Raw genomic sequence first — 18,867 nt, 5'->3', positions numbered from 1 at the left:
TTACTAAGATGAGGCAATTAGGAAAGAAAGTAGTTTATGAAGGGTGGACAGGAAGGAGATTTTCTATTTCAGATGCTGAAACTGAGATGATAAAAATCTAAATAGAAATGTGCAATACACATGTTGGAAACACAGATTACAAATGAGTGGCTGGACACAGCTTCTTTCAAAGTAACAATAATTCCTGTGTGTAACATAACAGGAGGAAACTTTAAGAAGTGAGAACTGAAACCACAAGGTAATAGCTGACAGACTTAAGACCCTTAGATGAGAATTCCAAGATAAACAGCACAAAATAACAACAATAAACAGTCAAAGGCTGAACCCTGCACACATTGTTGAGGATATAAGGAGAAAGAACTAGAAATGATGGGCAAATATAATCAAAGAGACTGAAAAAACAGTAGAGCAAATGTTAGGGAAAGAAACCAAAGCACCAATATATAGTGCAACAAAGAGCTCAGGGGGTGGAAGACACAGAAAGAAACCACTGGATTTTGGCCGGGCACGGTGGCTCACGCCTGTAATCCCAGCACTTCGGGAGGCCGAGGCGGGAGGATGATGAGGTCAGGAGATGGAGACCATCCCGGCTAACACGGTGAAACCCTGTCTCTACTAAAAATACAAAAAATTAGCCAGGCTTGGCACCTGTAGCCCCAGCTACTTAGGAGGCTGAGGTAGGAGAATGGTGTGAACCCAGGAGGCAGAGCTTGCAGTGAGCCAACATCGCGCCACCGCACTCCAGCCTGGGCAACAGAGTGAGACTCTGTCTCAAAAAAAAAAAAAAAAAAAACCACTGGATTTTGCAATAAAGTGTCACTGGTGAACTCTGAGACTTTCAAAAGTATGATGGGAACAGAATGACAATGATAATGAAAGGATCAAGAGGACAAAAGACTGCTGACCACAGGAAAACCACTGAAGATTTTCAGTAAAAGGTAAAATGAAAACTTTTCTTAAAATAGGAAAGACAAGTTCATAATGCAAAGTAAGGGCAGGGATAAGTAACTGGAACAAGGGCGCAGGTGGAAGGTATGTTTAAAGAAGGGTCTACAGAGAAATTTGATCAAAGTACCACAAAGAAACATGGTAAAGGATCAGGAGACGGGGCATTCAAATTATCAAAGAGCAAGGAAAATAATGCCCCAGTCAGGTTAAATCTGAAATACTGAGGACATATCACGAAATTGTATTTCATGAGTCTCCACCAATGTACTTAAAATTTCAAAATTCAAAAGAAAGACTCTAGGCAATGAGAAAAGGAATCCCATTTTAAATAAATATATAATCAAAATAAGACTTTTAAGAATACAAGTATAGGCCAGGCACAGTGGTTCACACCCGTAATCCCAACACTTTGGGAGGCCAAGGTAGGTGGATCACCTGAGGTCAGGAGCTCAATACCAGCCTGGCCAACATAGTGAAACCCCATCTCTACTAAAAATACAAAACTGGCTAGAGAAGGTGGTACATGACTGTAATCCCAGCTACTTGGGAGGCTGAGGCAGCAGAACTGCTGAACCTGGAAGGCTGAGGTTGCAGTGAGCCAAGATCATGCCACTGCACTCCAGCCTAAGCAACACAGTGAGACTCCGTCTCAAAAACAACAACAAAAAAAGAATACAAGCTTAAAGTGGGAATATTAAATAATGAAATACCACTATAACCTTATTACAATGTCTAAAGTTGAAAAGACTATACCAAATGTTGGTGAGGATAGAAGGCAACCGAAACTTCTTACACACTGCTGGAGGAAACGTAAAATGGTACAACCACTTTGGAACACAGCGTCACAGTGTTTTAGAAAATATTACACATGGCTGGGCGCGGTGGCTCAAGCCTGTAATCCCAGCACTTTGGGAGGCCGAGACGGGCGGATCACGAGGTCAGGAGATTGAGACCATCCTGGCTAACAGGGTGAAACCCCGTCTCTATTAAAAAATACAAAAAGCTAGCCGGGCGTGTTGGCGGGCGCCTGTAGTCTCAGCTACTCAGGAGGCTGAGGCAGGAGAATGGCGTGAACCCGGGAGGCGGAGCTTGCAGTGAGCTGAGGTCCGGCCACTGCACTCCAGCCTGGGCTACAGAGCGAGACTCCATCTCAAAAAAAAAAAAAAAAAAAAAAAAAAAGAAAGAAAATATTACACATACAGCTGGGCGCGGTGGCTCACGCCTGTAATCCCAGCACTTTGCGAGGCCGAGGCAGGCGGATCACCTGAGGTCAGTTCGAGACCAGCCTGGCCAACATGAAGAAACCCCCTTTCTACTAAAAATACAAAAATTAGCCGGGCGTGGTGGCGGCGCCTGTAATCCCAGCTACCCGGGAGGCTGAGGCAGGAGAATCACTTGAACCCGGGAGGCGGAGGTTGCGGTGAGCTGAGATCAAGCCACTGCACTCCAGCCTGGGCAACAAGAGCAAAACTCCATCTCAAAAAAAAAAAAAAAAAAAATTACACATATACATACTATATGATCCAAGCATTCCACGCCTAGTATTTACTCAAGATAAACAAAAGCATATGTCCATCAAAAGGCTGTACGCAAATGTTCAGAGCAATTTAATTTCTAACAGCCAAAAAATGTTAACAATCCAAATGTTCACCCACAAGTGAAAGGATAAACAAATTGCGGTACACCTATTCAATGGAAAACCAGTGTGCAATAAAAAGGAATAAAGTATTGGTACATCCAACAATATGGATGAGTCCCAAAGTAATTACGCTGAATGAAAGAAATCAGACATAAAAGGACAACTTGTATGGTTTGATTTGAATAAAATTCTCCAAAAAAATAAGCAAAGAAAGAATAGTGGTTTCTGGGGTTTGGGGCAAGAGGAGAAGATGATGGTGCAGGATGGCCAGGTGTGGTGGCTCATGCCTGTAATCCCTACGCTTCGGGAGGCCAAGGCAGGAGGACTGCTTGAAGCCAGGAGTTTGAGACCAGCCTAGGTAACAAAGCAAGGCTCCACCACTACAAAAAATTTAAAAAATTAGACGGACATGGTAACACGCACCTGCAGTCTCAACTACTCCAGAGGCTGAGGTGGGAAGATTGTTTGAGCCCAGGAGTTTGAGGCTGCAGTGAGCTATGATTGTGCCACTGCACTCCAGCCTGGGCAACAGAGAGAGAACCCATCTTTCAAAAAGGTGGTACAGAGCAAGAAGGAAGAACCATATGAGGGCATGAAAAAACTTGTAGGAGTGATAGATATATTCATTATCTTGATTGTAGCAATGGTTTCATGGGTATATAGATAGTCAAAACTTATCAAATTGTACACTTTAAACACATGTAGTTTATTACATCTCAATTATGCTTCAACAAAGTTATTTTAAAAACAGAGACAGAATATCAGGCAGAGAAGGAGAAGGGACATGATACAAAAACAGGAGGAAGCATGGTGTAAACCTAATGAAGCTAGCCAGCTATGCAGGAAATATCAGATAGAACAGGCCAAGATGATGCTAAAGATACACATTTTCTCATATATTAGCCAGTTCAATGTGATGATGCTTAGCTTATCCTAAGTATTTTAAATCCCAACCCTTGGTTATTCCATTCTTCCTATTCATCAAATTACTTAAAGGGGAGGGAAAAAGATTAATTCAAACTGACAGTCTGTAATTGCCAGAAACACAACTTACTCAACACAAAGCTCAGAAAAAAAATGATTTAAATTTTATTTTTAAACAATTAACACCGTATGTAGAAGATTTAAAACATAAATATATGCCTAAGAAATTCTGATAGGACTCGTTTTAAAAACCTAGATGATAAGATTCCTAAAACATTTTTAATCTGGAGAAACCAGTATGTCAGTCATAAAAACATAAAATCTTCTCCAAATCAGTGATTTTTATGTTTAACTCCTAGGGAATCAGAGATGAAAATTCTATCTATAGGTTTATTTAGCATATCCCATAAGCAGTATCAAACATAGAAAATGTGCTCAGCAAACTCACCATCTGTACAACAGACTCTCTTAATCGTGTTTCTTCCTCAGTCATGAGAGTCAATTCTTTGCAGACCATGGCAGCCAGCCCCACATCTAAGCATTCTGGATCTGCTGCCATCTTGAAAATGAGTTCCTCATGGGAAAAGACACAATGGCGCCTCAGGCGTCGGTAATGATTCACACACTGACGTCCAATGGGCAACTGAAAAGGAGATTTCCAAATTAAATAACTCGCTTCTAACATACCCCAGAACAGAACCACTACTTACCCTCCAGGTCCTCCCTTTTATTAGAAAGAAGACAGAATACCAAATCCATTTAAATATAAAGAGGCAATATTACATTAACTGTAAATATTAACCCTGTATGACCCAGCCAGAATTTCAAAGGCTTTCCCACAGAAAATTCCCATAATCTGAAATGCTAAATTTCTGGCCTAAACTGCTAATTTTCTATTTATTGTATATCAAGGAGTTCTTTGGTATATAACTGAGGCAGCAAACTCTTTTAGACCAATTTAACATGAGCCTGCCCTTACAAGAAAAAGAAAAATACTGTAAAAGTAAATAATTAAATAAGTTCAAGCCAAAAAGGGTTAAGTGGAAATACTCAGGACTCAAATTTCCATAGAACAAAAAGAATAGATGTTATTAGAAGAAAAAAAAAAGAAAAAAATAGGAAAGAGGGAAAAAGTAATACTTAAGCAATCCACATTGGCTGACATTTAGTTTTTTTTGCAAAAACCAAAACAAAGGACGATTTAGATTTTAGCACCTAGAAATTACTTTAAAAACAAGCCTTGGCCGGGCGCGGTGGCTCAAGCCTGTAATCCCAGCACTTTGGGAGGCCGAGACGGGCGGATCACGAGGTCGGGAGATCGAGACCATCCTGGCTAACACGGTGAAACCCCGTCTCTACTAAAAAATACAAAAAACTAGCCGGGCGAGGTGGCGGGCGCCTGTAGTCCCAGCTACTCGGGAGGCTGAGGCAGGAGAATGGCGTGAACCCGGGAGGCGGAGCTTGCAGTGAGCTGAGATCCGGCCACTGCACTCCAGCCTGGGCGACAGAGCGAGACTTCGTCTCAAAAAAAAAATAAATAAAAATAAAAACAAGCCTGGCAGAAAGATAATTCAAAGTGAAATTATAAAATTATATACTTTATTTCCCTAACAGTGAAATAAATGACTAAATCATCACTTTTCATAAATGAACAGTTACAGCCTTTAAAATAAATCTTGAAAATCTCCGTAATTATCAAGCTACAAGCCAAATTATAACAACAGCTATGCCCTACACATAAATACGCACTCCAACTTCAACTTCTTTCCTATGCTCAGGCAGAAGAACTTGGATAAAGGAGTTTTGTTTGTATTTGTAATATAAGAGAGAAAAAATAAGAAATTGACCTTTAAGACCCTTTTAGAATCCATCTACAGTTTGAGAAAGGCAGAAAGGAATCTGAGAAATCAAAGAAAATATGAGGCTATCTCTGAATTATGCAGTGTTTCCATACTCTTCAAAGAAAAAACTTTCCCAAGGAGAAAGTGTGTGTGTGTGTGTGTGTGTGTTTTGAACCTATGATTAGCAATTATTTTGTCTATTAACAACACACAACTCTTTCATATCTTAAGTACGTACTCTTTAAAAATTTCTCACCTAGTCTCAATACAAAAACAAGTAGAAGAAAAAATCATACTGTGGGATTTGCAGTTCTTAACTATTAAAATATGTGAGGAAGCCACATAAAATAGAAGTGATTACCCATTGTAACTTATAAGAATTAGTCCCATTAATTTATTCCAGAGCTAAAATTGCTACAACTTTTAATTTGTATCACACCCTTCTTCTAAAGAGTGTCAAGGGCTTCCACGCATATCCTCTAACTTGTCTGAGGTTATTAAGTGAATCTACCAGCATCTTTACATACCAGCTAAAAAACTTAGGCCCAGTGAAATGTTAAAAGCTGCCCAAGGTCAAATGCCAATAACAGTGACAAGGGGAACAGCAGAAACTATCTCCAGCTCCTAAATCCTCCCATTTTCTATACCTAGCCAATTACCATGTATCATAAACACTCAATAAATGCTGGTTGAATGTTTAAAAACAGAGCTCAAGCCCAAGGCAAAATCCTAAGCCTAGTCTTGTTCTTCCTAAATTATGCTGTTTCCAAAGCCTAATAAGAAAAAATTTCAAAACTATTGGATCAAGAAAGACTATTCATTGTATCATTTTACTCATTAGCAAAGGAAACAAAAACAATCTCTATATGGTTAATCATGGAATTTAACAAATTAAGGTGCCTGCAGAAAACATAAGATCCATTATTAAAGGGTTGCCCCCAAAATGTTAACAGAAGCAACAAAAACAGCACCCATACAAGAAAATAAAGTCAGTGTGTATCATAAATATACTATATAGCCTTCTCCCAAGCAACATAACAGTCACTAAATACTTTTTGATTATCTACTTCATACAAAAGCAAAACAGCAATTACCTAGCGTTATCATTTACATAAAAGTATAGTGCAGAGATCTCAATATTAGAGTTACTCTTTTAAAATTAAAAAAAGGAACAGAATAAAACATAAAATGGCAAGACTAATAAAATCACCTAACTGTCTACCAGAAAAAAAAAAAAAATGAAGGAATTTGTAAAATTTCAAAGCTACGTATTTGAAAATATGGTAGAATATCTGAAATTATCTCTATAAGCCTGATCACCTTAATAAGTCCCAAAAATGCTCAGAGAAAGCAAAAGCTAAGAAAACCATACGTTGGTACACAAGTAGTTGCGGTTTTAAAAGTGCAATTACTTGTGCACCAACTTGTATCTTCAATGGCAAAAGCCACTATTACTTTTGCACCAATCTGTATTTTCCCTTAGAAAAGAAGGATTCAGAAAGAATCGACTATTTATAAGTTCAAACAGTCTCTCTCTTCTGAGCACCTGACCAGAAGGGAGGGAGTCCAAATAAAGGAAAGCAAAGGAGAGAAGGAAAGGAAGGAAAGAAGGAAATGGCGGAAGGGGAAAGGGAAGGAAAAGAATGGAAATGAGGGAAGCAAGTTCAAACAGAATGAGGAAAATAATAAATGGGTAAGAACTATAAAATCTTCAAAATGAAAAATGTGATGGAAATCTTCAAAATAAAAAATGTGATGGAAATCTGCTTAGCATTCTAAACTATAATAGCCACTCCAGTCTCCACTAAAATACTGATGAACCCTACCCTCAGCCCAGCTAAGCAAACATGGCAACTGAGCTGCTTTATATTTATAGGGGGTTAGTAGACGTACAACAGCCACTTGCTATAGAACAGACCCAGTCAGCAGTACAGAAGTTCACAGCTTCAGCAAAGTTGTAGCCCTGGTTAAATCCAGAGTGATAGGCACGAGGAAAGGTCACAACAAACTCGCCAGCACACTGATTGGTCCTGTACACCTAAATGCAAATTGGGAACAGGGATACAAAAATAAAAAATAAAAACAACAAAAAGAGGAAGACAGATTTTATTAGTCAGATAATTTCAGATGCATTTTCTAAAACTGAAAACAATAAAGCATTAAGTTAAACATATCGGAAAATGATATCAGAAATAGCCAGAATTCTACCTTCTTAAAATAGTCACTGATAATAGATTATAATTCATGACAAGAATTAGCAGCCAAAAGAAATTCTCAAAAAAAAAAATTACTCTCAGTGAGCTACGAGTTTCTTAAACTGATACAATTTTTACAATTAAAAGAATTTGTTTTATTCTTGTATCATAAATAGTGGCAAAGAATAGAACTTCCTGCTACTTTTGGATAGTTTTTTGGAACTAACTAAACTCACATAGCACATGAGACATCCCCAATGAGATGTCCCCAAAATCAAATCTCACTTTGTTTTACAATAATACTGTATGTCTCCTGAAAAGTCTCAGATTCTGGTATAAATTTATTACTTAAAAACAAAGTAACTTTATAAATGTTACTCAATCTACTTTCTCTTTAAGGTTATGATGAATATTTGATTATCTATAGTAAACCTGTTAAATTTATACTTTATCAGGCATTAGCTTGAATTTGAGAAACATCTTCAAACTTAGGTTCAAAAGTGAAAAAAGGCATTTGCAGTATATTTTTATTTCATTATCTCATGTATTAAAAGCTAAGAAATCTGAGAAAATAAGGATAAGCATACTTATTAGTTATTAGGATAAGCATCCTTATTAGTTATTAGAGCCACCACTTAAAATACCTCTGCTTTGGTTAAACAGGGATAACAAAGAATATGAGATTTTTGTTCAAAGTAGGATGTAATATTTACTGAAAAAAGAAGGTTATGTGAATAGGTAGCTATACATAAAGTATGATTCATACTTTAATACTCCCCTTCTTAATCAGGTAAAAGTTGTTCCCTGCAGAGTATAAATTCTAATTTGGCTAAAAGATGTTATGACTCATTTCTAGTTATAAAACAAAGCACATGTCATTATTCTATCTAATCAAAAGCTAAAATAACTTTAAATTAAAACTACTGGCTGGGTGCAGTGGCTCGCACCTGTAATCCCAACACTTTGGGGGGTCGAGGTGGGAGGGCTGCTTGAGCTCAGGAGTTCGAGAACAGCGTGGGCAACACAACAAGGTTTCGTCTCTAAAAACATACAACAAATTAGCCGGGGGTGGTGGTATGCTCTTACAGTCCCAGCCACTCACCAGGCTGAGGCAGGAGAACTGCTTGAGCTGAGCAGGTCGAGGCTGCAATGAGCAATCATTGTGCCACTGCACTCCAGCCTGGGCCACAGAGCAAGACCCTGTTTCAAAAATGAAAAAAACAAACAAACAAGAAACTGAAGGAAGACAGCAAAAGACTCACAGGCACACCATGCTCCATCAGCACATTGGGGTTCATGATGGTGACTAACTGATGCAGAAGATCAGGCTGGGATTCAAATAACTCAGGGGCCAGCTCTCTCATCACCTCCTCCAGCTGTTCTGCAGCATGAGATGGCACACCATACCATGTCTTTGGCTCCCCCCTAGCAAAAGAAATAACTGTTTAGGCAGAACATGGTACCAATGAGGCTAGGGCATCTGATTCCAGTCCACCAAATTATAATTAACTTGTCCTATTCCATAGTCAGATTATATGCCCTGAATTCTAGCAACCATCTCATAAACCTGTGTTGTTGTTCACAACAGGAGGTAAGTAAATAGTAGTATATATAGGCAGATACAAACTTATCACTACAATTAGAAAAGCAACTCAGTACATGAACTCTGCAAGGCAGATCAGTGAAAACACCTTCAAACAGGAAAGACGCTATATGAAAAGTAAGCACTGTCCCAAAGGATGCTGATACATGACCTTGATTCACAGGTCCATGTGAATAACGGACATTCCAACTATCCCCACAATGATCAGAACAATCAGTGCTCTCCAGAATGCCTCTAAACAGCTTCACTGAGTTCAGTTTTACTACCCAAAGAAACAGGCCAAGGCTAGAAATTATGGAAACCTTAAACAGACTCTGTCTGTAAACCTTAAAGATCAAAAACTTGGCATCATTAATCCACCAGACTTCAGCAGAGTCCACGCATGCTGTATTTTAGACTGTACATACCAGTGCAAGTAGTTGATGGAATAACTCCAGTGATCTTCAATGTGCCAGCAAAAAGAAGAGAAACACATTCCCACATAGAGCCATGGCACTTTCATGCCAGAGATGTCCACATTAATATGCGCAAGAACAGACTGTTCCAGGACAGGCATGTTATTCAAATTCCAACCAGAAAGTGCATATTCCTGTAAGAGAGGGAAAAAAAAAAAAACTGTAAATGAAAAATCAGAAATGAAAAGTGCTCAATAGAAATGTCAAGGGAATCTTTCCAGAAAAGTAAAAAATTTTATAATATTTATACTCTAGTGCATACAGTCTGTGATCTTTGCTATCCACTACATGTAACTCATATAACTCAATATTTAATCCTACCTTCTGTCTAGGTTCTATTTAGATATCCTTTATCTCAGATACCTCTGGTTTACCATGTAACTCATATAACTCAATATTTAATCCTACCTTCTGTCTAGGTTCTATTTAGATATCCTTTATCTCAGATACCTCTGGTTTACCATGTAACTCATATAACTCAATATTTAATCCTACCTTCTGTCTAGGTTCTACTTAGATTCCCTTTATCTTAGATGCCTCTGGTTACTCCAAAGCACATAAGCAATTCTTTATTTTCCAGTCGGTCAGGAAAATGGGTCCCACCTTAATACAACATCAATATTTCTATTTTATACCCAGTAGCATAATATCCTAAAATCTTATTACTATATTGATGGAATGGTGCTAGATACTGTAAAGACAAAATGTAATAATACATATAATCCTGAACTTGTGGCAACAATGAAGACTGACACAATGCAGAAAGTCACTGCCATCACTCCTAACCATTATACAAACACACCTAGAAATACTGGACAAATGATAACAATAACCAAAAAAACTTCACAGCTGAACCCAAAAGAAAAGGGAATTCCCAGTTTCTGGAAACAGAGCGGAAGCCAGCCAGAATAAAAAAGGAAGCTGTTGCAAGGGTTTTCACAGGGGCTTCTAATTGGAGACTGGCACTGGAGAATGACTTTCCAACATCCATCCCTGAAGCCGTATGAGGCTGTGACTTAAAAAAGTGCTTATCATCTTTACAGAGAGCAGTTCTCAAAATGGGATCCAGAGGATCCACTAAGTCAAACTATCTTCATAGTAATTCTAAGACATCATTTGCCTTTTCCACTTACATTCTTGCAGGAGTATAGTGTGAGTTTTCCAGGGGAAAGATTATATGTGCTATCATAACAGTTTGAATGCAGAAGCAGATATGAGAATCTGCTATTAGAAAGTTGATAACTGAATGTGGACGTCAGGAACTCGCAGGGGTGGGGGTAGGGTCATTATTGTGCTTACTGTTTAGAAGTTTCTATAATACAAGCTAAAAATAAAAAACCGTCAAGGTAAGAAGTTAAAGAGCCAATGACAAAGCTAAAGAGAATTTGTGAACTAGAAGACAGGTTTGAGGAAATTATCTATAATGCAGCACAGAAATAAACAAACTTTCAAACTGTAATTAAGAGTCACAGAGAGGCGGGCTGGGTGCAGTGGCTCACACCTGTAATCCCAGCACTTTGGGACGGTGAGGCAGGTAGATCACCTGAGGTCAGGAGTTTGAGACCAGTCTGGCCAACACAGTGAAACTTTGTCTCTACTAAAAATACAAAAAATTAGCTGGGCATGGTGGCAGGCGCCTATAATCCCAGCTACTGGGGAGGCTGAGACGGGAGTATCACTTGAAACCAGGAGGCGGAGATTGCCGAGATCGCCCCATTGCACTCCAGCCTGAGCAACAAGAGCGAAACTCTGTCTCAAAAAAAAAAAAAAAGAGTCAGAGAGAAGCCAGGCACGGTGGCTCATGCCTGTAATCTCAGCACTTTGGGAGGTCCAGGCAGGCAGATGACTTCAGCCCAGGAATTTGAGACCAGCCTGGTCAACATGGCGAGACCCCATCTCCACAAAAAATACAAAAATTAGCCAGGCGTGGTGGTGTTCCAACTACTAGGGAGGCTGAGGTGGGAGGATCCCCTGAGCCCAGGAGACTGAAGCTGTGAGCCAAGATCATGCCACTGCACTCCAGCCTGAAAGACAGAGCGAGACGCTGTCTCACTAAAAAAAAAAAAAAAAAAAGAAAAGAAAAAAAAAGTCACAGACGATAGAATAACAAAGTCCAACATAGGTTTAACTAAGAATTCCAATAAGAAATGGCAAAGAGATCCATCCCTAAAGTTCAACAGGCTAACAAAAAACGAAATAAAAGAATCTCAACAGGTTATTGCTCAATGTTTTTTGATTGGTCAGTTGGTTGGCTGAAAAACAGTGAATTTCATTGAAGAGACTAGGTCTACAAACAAAAAGAACACTGGGAGGCCGAGGCTGGTGGATCACTTGAGGTCAGGAGTTCGAAACCAGACTGGCCAACACTGTGAAATCCCATCACTAGTAAAAATACAAAAACCAGCCGAGTATGGTGGTGCACGCCTGTGGCCCCAGCTACTAGGGAGGCTGAGGCAGAAGTGCCTGAACCCAGGAGGTGGAGCATGCAGTTAGTCAAGATTGCCTCACTGCAATCCAGCCTGGGAAACAGAGCGAGATTCCATCTCAAAAAAAAAAAAAGTTACAATACAAGGTAACATATATAAAATTCCAAATACACATAGAAGAGAAAAATACAGTTCTTCAGAGGACAACAAAACAGTGATCATCATGGGTTTGGATTGTGATATGGTTTGGATTTGTGTCCCTACCCAAATCTCATGTTGAACTGGAATACCCAATGTTGGAGGAGGTGTCTGGTGGAAGGTGACCGGATCATGGGGGCAGATATCCCCCCCTTGCTGTTCTCACAACAGTGAGTTCTCACGAGATCTGGTTGTTTAAAAGTGTGGAGGCCAGGCGCGGTGGCTCAAGCCTGTAATCCCAGCACTTTGGGAGGCCGAGACGGGCGGATCACGAGGTCAGGAGATCGAGACCATCCTGGCTAACACAGTGAAACCTCGTCTCTACTAAAAAACACAAAAAAATAGCCGGGCGAGGTGGCAGGCACCTGTAGTCCCAGCTACTCGGGAGGCTGAGGCAGGAGAATGGCATGAACCCGGGAGGCGGAGCTTGCAGAGAGCTGAGATCCGGCCACTGCACTCCAGCCTGGGCGACAGCGCGAGACTCTGTCTCAAAAAAAAAAAAAAAAAAAAAAGTGTGGAGCAACTCCCGCTTCTCTCTCTTCCTCCTGCTCTGGCCACGTAAGACGTGCCTGCTTAGCCTTCACCTTCTGCCATAATTGAAAGTTTCCCAAAGCCTCCTCAGCCATGCTACCTGTACAGCCTGTGGAATCTGTACAGCCTCTTTTCTTGATAAATTACCCAGTCTCAAGTATTTATTTATAGCAGTACGAGAAAGGACAACAAAGATTGTTAGGAAAACTTCACAGCAAGGAAGAAATTGTGTTGAGCTTTGAAGGACAGATAAGATTTGAATAAACATTCTAGGAGGAAGAGCTACAAGAATGTAAAAGGTAAATTACAGAGTATATACTAGTCTAGCTGGTGAAGCGGCAGAATGGAATAGTCATACTCAAAAATACAGGAAATAACACTAGAAAAAAAGATTAGATCTTTAATTTTAAGTTTTGGACTGAGAAGCTTAGATTTATCCTATATTCAAAAGGGAAACATATGTTTTGAAAAATGAGGCCGGGCGCGGTGGCTCAAGCCTGTAATCCCAGCACTTTGGGAGGCCGAGGCGGGTGGATCATGAGGTCAGGAGATCGAGACCATCCTGGCTAACACGATGAAACCCCGTCTCTACTAAAAAATACAAAAAACTAGCCGGGCGAGGTGGCGGGCGCCTGTAGTCCCAGCTACTCCGGAGGCTGAGGCAGGAGAATGGCGTAAACCCGGGAAACGGAGCTTGCAGTGAGCTGAGATCCGGCCACTGCACTCCAGCCTGGGTGACAGAGCGAGACTCCGTCTCAAAAAAAAAAAAAAAAGAAAAATGAAACAATATGATAAACATAGAATCAAATATTTCTAAACTTTCTTTTTTTTATTTTTTGAGACAGAGTCTCACTGTTGCCAAGGCTGGAATGTAGTGGCACAATCTCAGCGCACTGCAACCTCCACCTCCTGGGTTCAAGCAGTTTTCCTGCCTCAGCCTCCCAGGGAGTACAGTCACCTGCCACCATGCATGGCTAATTTTTGTGTTTTCAGTAGAGACGGGGTTTCACCATCTTGGCCAGGCTGGTCTTGAACTCCTGACCTCGTGATCCACCCACCTTGGCCTCACAGAGTGCGGGATTACAGGCGTGAGCCACCATGCCTGCCCTGGATTTTACAACAGAAAGAACTAGGCAAAAATATTAAACTGGAGTTAAAATTTTAAACTAATTAGCTTTTTTCTCCTTTTCTTTAAGAGATAGGATTTTCTTCTGTCACTCCTGGCTTCGGGTGACCTTTCCACCTTGGCCTCTCAAAGTTCTGGGATTACAGGCGTGAGTCATTCCACTCAGCCTAAATTAGTTTTAAAACACAGAGCTGACCGGGCACAGAGACTCATGCCTGTAACCCCAGCACTTTGGGAGGCCAAGACAGGTGGATCACCTGAGGTCGGGAGTTCAAGACCAGCCTGACCAACATGGAGAAACCCCACTAAAAATACAAAATTAGCCAGGCGTGGTGGCGCATGCCTGTAATCCTAGCTACTGGGGAGGCTGAGGCAGGAGAACTGCTTGAACCCGGGAGGCAGAGGTTGCGGTGAGACAAGATCACGCCACTGTACTCTAGCCAGGGCAACAGGAGCAAAACTCCTCTTAAAAAAAAAAAAATGCTGAGTTAATAGCCAGGCACGGTGGCTCATGCCTGTAATCCCAGCACTTTGGGAGGCCGAGGCAGGCAGATCACCTGACGTCAGGAGTTCAAGACCATCCTGGCCAACACGGTGAAACCCTGTCTCTACAAAAATACAAAAATCAGCCGGGCATAATAGCAGGTACCTGTAATACCAGCTACTCGGAAGGCGGAGGCAAGAGAACTGCTTGAACCCAGGAGGTGGAGGTTGCAGTGAGCTAAGCTCGTGCTTCAGCCTGGGCGACAGAGGCGAGATTCCTTCTCAACAATAACAAAAATGCAGAGTTAAATAATTTTTGAAAGTATTCTGAATTCATTGTTCTCAAAACTGAAGATTATTTATACTGCCAAATCCTACATATTTAATATTTTAAGTTAATGTGATCCCTTAAAATAAAGAATTGTAGTTTTCTATGCAAAAGCTAAATCAGCTTGGAGGTGAGCAAAAGTTTGAATAAATCTGCACCTCTTCTTCTGGCAGCATCTTTCTCCGCCCATCCTTCACCGGAAATCCACTTCCAAAGTCTTTTGAGGAGATATCTGCCCCATATTCCACGATGACATCTTCTTCAATGCTGCTTACCAGCCGCCAAAATTCCTTTTCTACTAGTTCTGTGGGAACCATCTACACAGGGAAAAGAAAGACGACAAATTATTAAACCACTATAACTATAACCCAGTATAACATAATACACAGGGTCAAGTAAACACAAACCCATGATGAGATTAAAAATCTTCTGATTCCCTAGAGAAGTAAAGACCCAGACCCTAGCTTTTTCCATTGAGAACAGGGAAAAGCTGAGATAACTCGGACATTCAGAAAAACGTAATGAACTGTGCTGCCCTTTTCTGAAGGAAACTGTTTCCCAAGAGTAAGAACAAAGATGAACCAGGAAATCAAGGAGGAATAAGGAAATGTAAGCAGCAAGACTAAATTTTTTAATAGCTTCTATGTTTTGCCTTTTATTTGATGATTTTAACACAAAATTTCATTTTCTTTTTGTTTTTTATTATACTTTAAGTTCTACATTGAGTATTTCTCCTAATGCTAGCCCCGACCCCCCAGACAGGCGCTGGTGTGTGATGTTCCCCTCCCTGTGTCCATGTGTTCTCACTGTTCAACTCCCACTTACGAGTGAGAACATGGGGCGTTTGGTTTTCTGTTCCTGTGTTAGTTTGTTGAGAATGATGGTTCCCAGATTCATCCATGTCCCTGCAAAGAACATGAACTTACCCTTTTTTACGGCTGCATAGTATTCCATGGTATATATGTGCCACATTTTCTTTATCTAGTCTATCATTGATGGGCATCTGGGTTGAGATTTCAAGTCTTTAAGGCAAGACTAAATTTTAATAACTATAGCAAATTTTTTGGACAGGGACTAAAAAAGCCTAAGATATCCTAGGAAAAGAAGCAAACCCCACAGTAAAAATAAAGAAAAGCAGCAATTGTCCAATACTTTATGCTTTTCTGTAAAGGATTACTCATAGAGGGCTAATATAACAATTCGAGCATCAAAATAGACTTTACAGTGGTGCGTAGTGGCTCATACCTATAATCCCAGCACTTTGGGAGGCCGAGGCAGGCAGATCACTTGAGGTCAGGAGATCAAGACCAGCCTAGGTGACATGGTGAAATCCCATCTCTATTAAAAATACAAAAATTGGCTGGGCGCAGTGGCTCATGGCTGTAATCCCAGAATTTTGGGAGGCCAAGGCAGGTGGATAACCTGAGGTCAGGAGTTCGAGACCAGCCTGACCAATATGGTGAACCCCATCTCTTCTAAAAACACAAAAATCAGCTGGCAGTGGTTGAGTGCACCTGTAGTCCCAGTTACTTGGGAGGCTGAGACAGGAGAACTGCTTGAACCCGGGCAGTGGAGGCTGCAGTGAGCAGAGATGGTGCCACTGCACTCCAGCCTGGGCAACAGAGCGAGACTCTGTTTAAAAAAAAAAAAAAAATCCAAAAATTAGTCAGGTATAGCAGTGCACACCTGTAGTCCCAGCAACTTGGTAGGCTGAGGCAGGAGAATCACTTGGCCCTGGGGGTAGGAGGCTGCAGTGAACCAAGATTGCACCACTGCACTCCAGCCTGGGTGACAGAATGAGACTCCAACTCAAAAAAAAAAAAAATAGATTTTACAACAAAGGAGTACATACTGCCACAACAGACAGTGAAAGAAAAAGAAATAGATGTCAGGCCCCTGATTTTAAGATGTAGTGTTTCATCATCTTTTTCATGCAGTCCCTGTTTTCTACAAAATAATAAAAGTAAAAGAGAAGGCCGGGCACAGTGGCTCATGCCTGTAATCCCAGCACTTTGGGAGGCCGAGGCAGGCAAATCACAAGGTCAGGAGTTCGAGACCAGCCTGGTCAATATGGTAAAACCCCGTCTCTACTAAAAATACAGAAATTAGCTGGGCATGGTGGCGGTGCCTGTAGTCCCAGCTACTCAGGAGGCTGAGGCAGGAGAATCGCTTGAACCTGGGAGGCAGAGGTTGCAGTGAGCCGAGATTGTGCCACTGCACTCCAGCCTGGGTGACAAAGTAAGACTCTGTCTCAAAAAAAAAAAAAAGAGGAAACTGAAGGCTTTGGACTCAGGTAAATCTTTGTACCTCCCCAGACTGACCTAAAAGATAGTTTACTCACATGGACTGGCATATTAAAATAATCAGACTTAAAATTATCTGCCATCTCTCCAAAGCTCTGAAGTGTATACTCTCGTACAGCTTGTTCAAATCCAAAGGCTTCTCGAGGTTTGCTACATTCCTGGAAAGAAAAAATATGGAAGATTCACTCACTGAAACGAAACTGAAGAAAGCTTTAAGGCTCTTAGTTACTAACTTCTTTGATCATTTCCCTAGGTAAAGCAAATCCAATCAACCCTAGACAACAAAACAACTATCAGCTCCTTACAATACAGTATCAGGAAGTATTTTCTAGAGTCTCGACGTCATCGTCACAGCCTTCCAACAGGAAGGCGGCACTAAGACGGCTTTAGATCCAGAGTAGCATTAAGTTCTGGCACCAAGACAAACATCTAAAGGACTGACCGGAATCATCCCGAGGGATGCCTAACACTCTTGGCACACCAGCGGTTTTGGCCACGGAGAAAATACATGTTCATGGAGGAGGGAAAGGTAATGGATAAGGGGACAGCCACTGGACTGTGAGGATATCAGACTAAGAGAATAGCTTGCTCACACTACCAATCACCATGACCAGTGTCTTAACACAATGACTCACTCAGAGTAGAATTGCCTCTGAATCTTTTAACCTTGAGAATAGTAAATAAGCAATAATTCAAACGGCATAAAAGACCTTTGAATGCATTTACATACACCCAGCCAACACCTTCTCTTTAATGTCCTATCACAGCATTTTGTTAAAAAAAGTAAACAGACTGGGCATTTCACGACAATGACAGTACTACAATCTTTCACTAAGAAAAATTTAGCATAATCAAGTAAAAATTTGGGCAAGCTAAAAGATACCACCAGGGCCCAGCACAGTGGCTCGCATCTGTAATCCCAGCACTTTGGAAGGTCAAGGCAGGTGGACCACTTGAGTCCAGGAGTTTAGACCAGCCTGGCCAACATGGTAAAACCTTGTCTCTACAAAAAATACAAAAATTAGCTGGGCGTGGTGGCGTACATCTGTAGGGAGGCTGAGCTGGGAGTATCACCTGAGCCCAGACGTCAGAAGTTGCAGTGAGCTGAGATCGTGCCACTGCACTGTAGCCTGGGTGAGAGGCTGTAGACCCTGTCTCAAAAAAGTAAACAAATAAATAGTAAATAAATAAAAGCTATCATCAATTTATTTAATAGCATGAAATTGGATGCATAAATCCCAAGTTCTACAGTTTCATGTCTGGTTATACTTTCAATTAATAGAGAAAAAACAATCTATGCTTTTCTTCATTTTTATTGTTGTCCAGCAATATAATAAAGTCTCATTATCTGCATCAATAAACAGAATGACCTAACCAACAGTCAGAAAAAGAACCTTTGAAAGGCAAGCTACCACAATACAATTGTTACATTTCCATTCAATATAGACATTTTAAGTCCTGGAAATTGACCAGGCACGGTGGCTCATGCCTGTAATCCCAGCACTTTGGGAAGCCGAGGCACGCAGATCAGGAGGTCAAGAGACCGAGACTATCCTGGCCAACATGGTGAAACCATGGTCTCTACTAAAAATACAAAAATTAGCTGGGCGTAGTGGCTCGTGCCTGTAATCCCAGCTACTTGGGAGGCTGAGGCAGGAGAATCGCTTGAACCCGGGAGGTGGAGGTTGCAGCGAGCTGAGATCACGCCATTGCATTCCAGCCTGGTGACAAAGCAATACACCATCTCAAAAAAAGAAAAGTCCCGGAAATTTTAAACACCACATAATGAAGAGAGAATGACAAAAGGAAACATAATTGGGAATATGTTTACATGTATGTGTACATGCATGTATTATTGTTTTTAGTT

At 40.8% G+C, this 18,867-nt stretch overlaps 1 protein-coding gene across 2 annotated transcripts in view; it reads right to left on the bottom strand.

Moving 5' to 3' along the window:
- Window positions 1-18,867, bottom strand: part of KDM5A (lysine demethylase 5A) — a 136,874-nt gene that overhangs the window by 86,968 nt on the left and 31,039 nt on the right. For both annotated transcript variants that reach the window (XM_025400961.1, XM_025400962.1), the window contains exons 9-14: window positions 17,039-17,158; window positions 14,856-15,014; window positions 9,558-9,739; window positions 8,810-8,972; window positions 7,271-7,390; window positions 3,960-4,154 (exon numbers count right to left, since the gene is read on the bottom strand). In XM_025400961.1, the coding sequence (XP_025256746.1) occupies window positions 3,960-4,154; window positions 7,271-7,390; window positions 8,810-8,972; window positions 9,558-9,739; window positions 14,856-15,014; window positions 17,039-17,158 (939 nt within the window). The remainder of the gene's footprint in view (window positions 1-3,959; window positions 4,155-7,270; window positions 7,391-8,809; window positions 8,973-9,557; window positions 9,740-14,855; window positions 15,015-17,038; window positions 17,159-18,867) is intronic.

This window comes from Theropithecus gelada, chromosome 11 (genome assembly GCF_003255815.1).
Source record: "Theropithecus gelada isolate Dixy chromosome 11, Tgel_1.0, whole genome shotgun sequence".
NCBI lineage: Eukaryota > Metazoa > Chordata > Mammalia > Primates > Cercopithecidae > Theropithecus > Theropithecus gelada.
The sequence above is the reverse complement of the archived record's forward strand: the minus strand, read 5'-3'. Positions and strand labels throughout refer to the sequence as shown.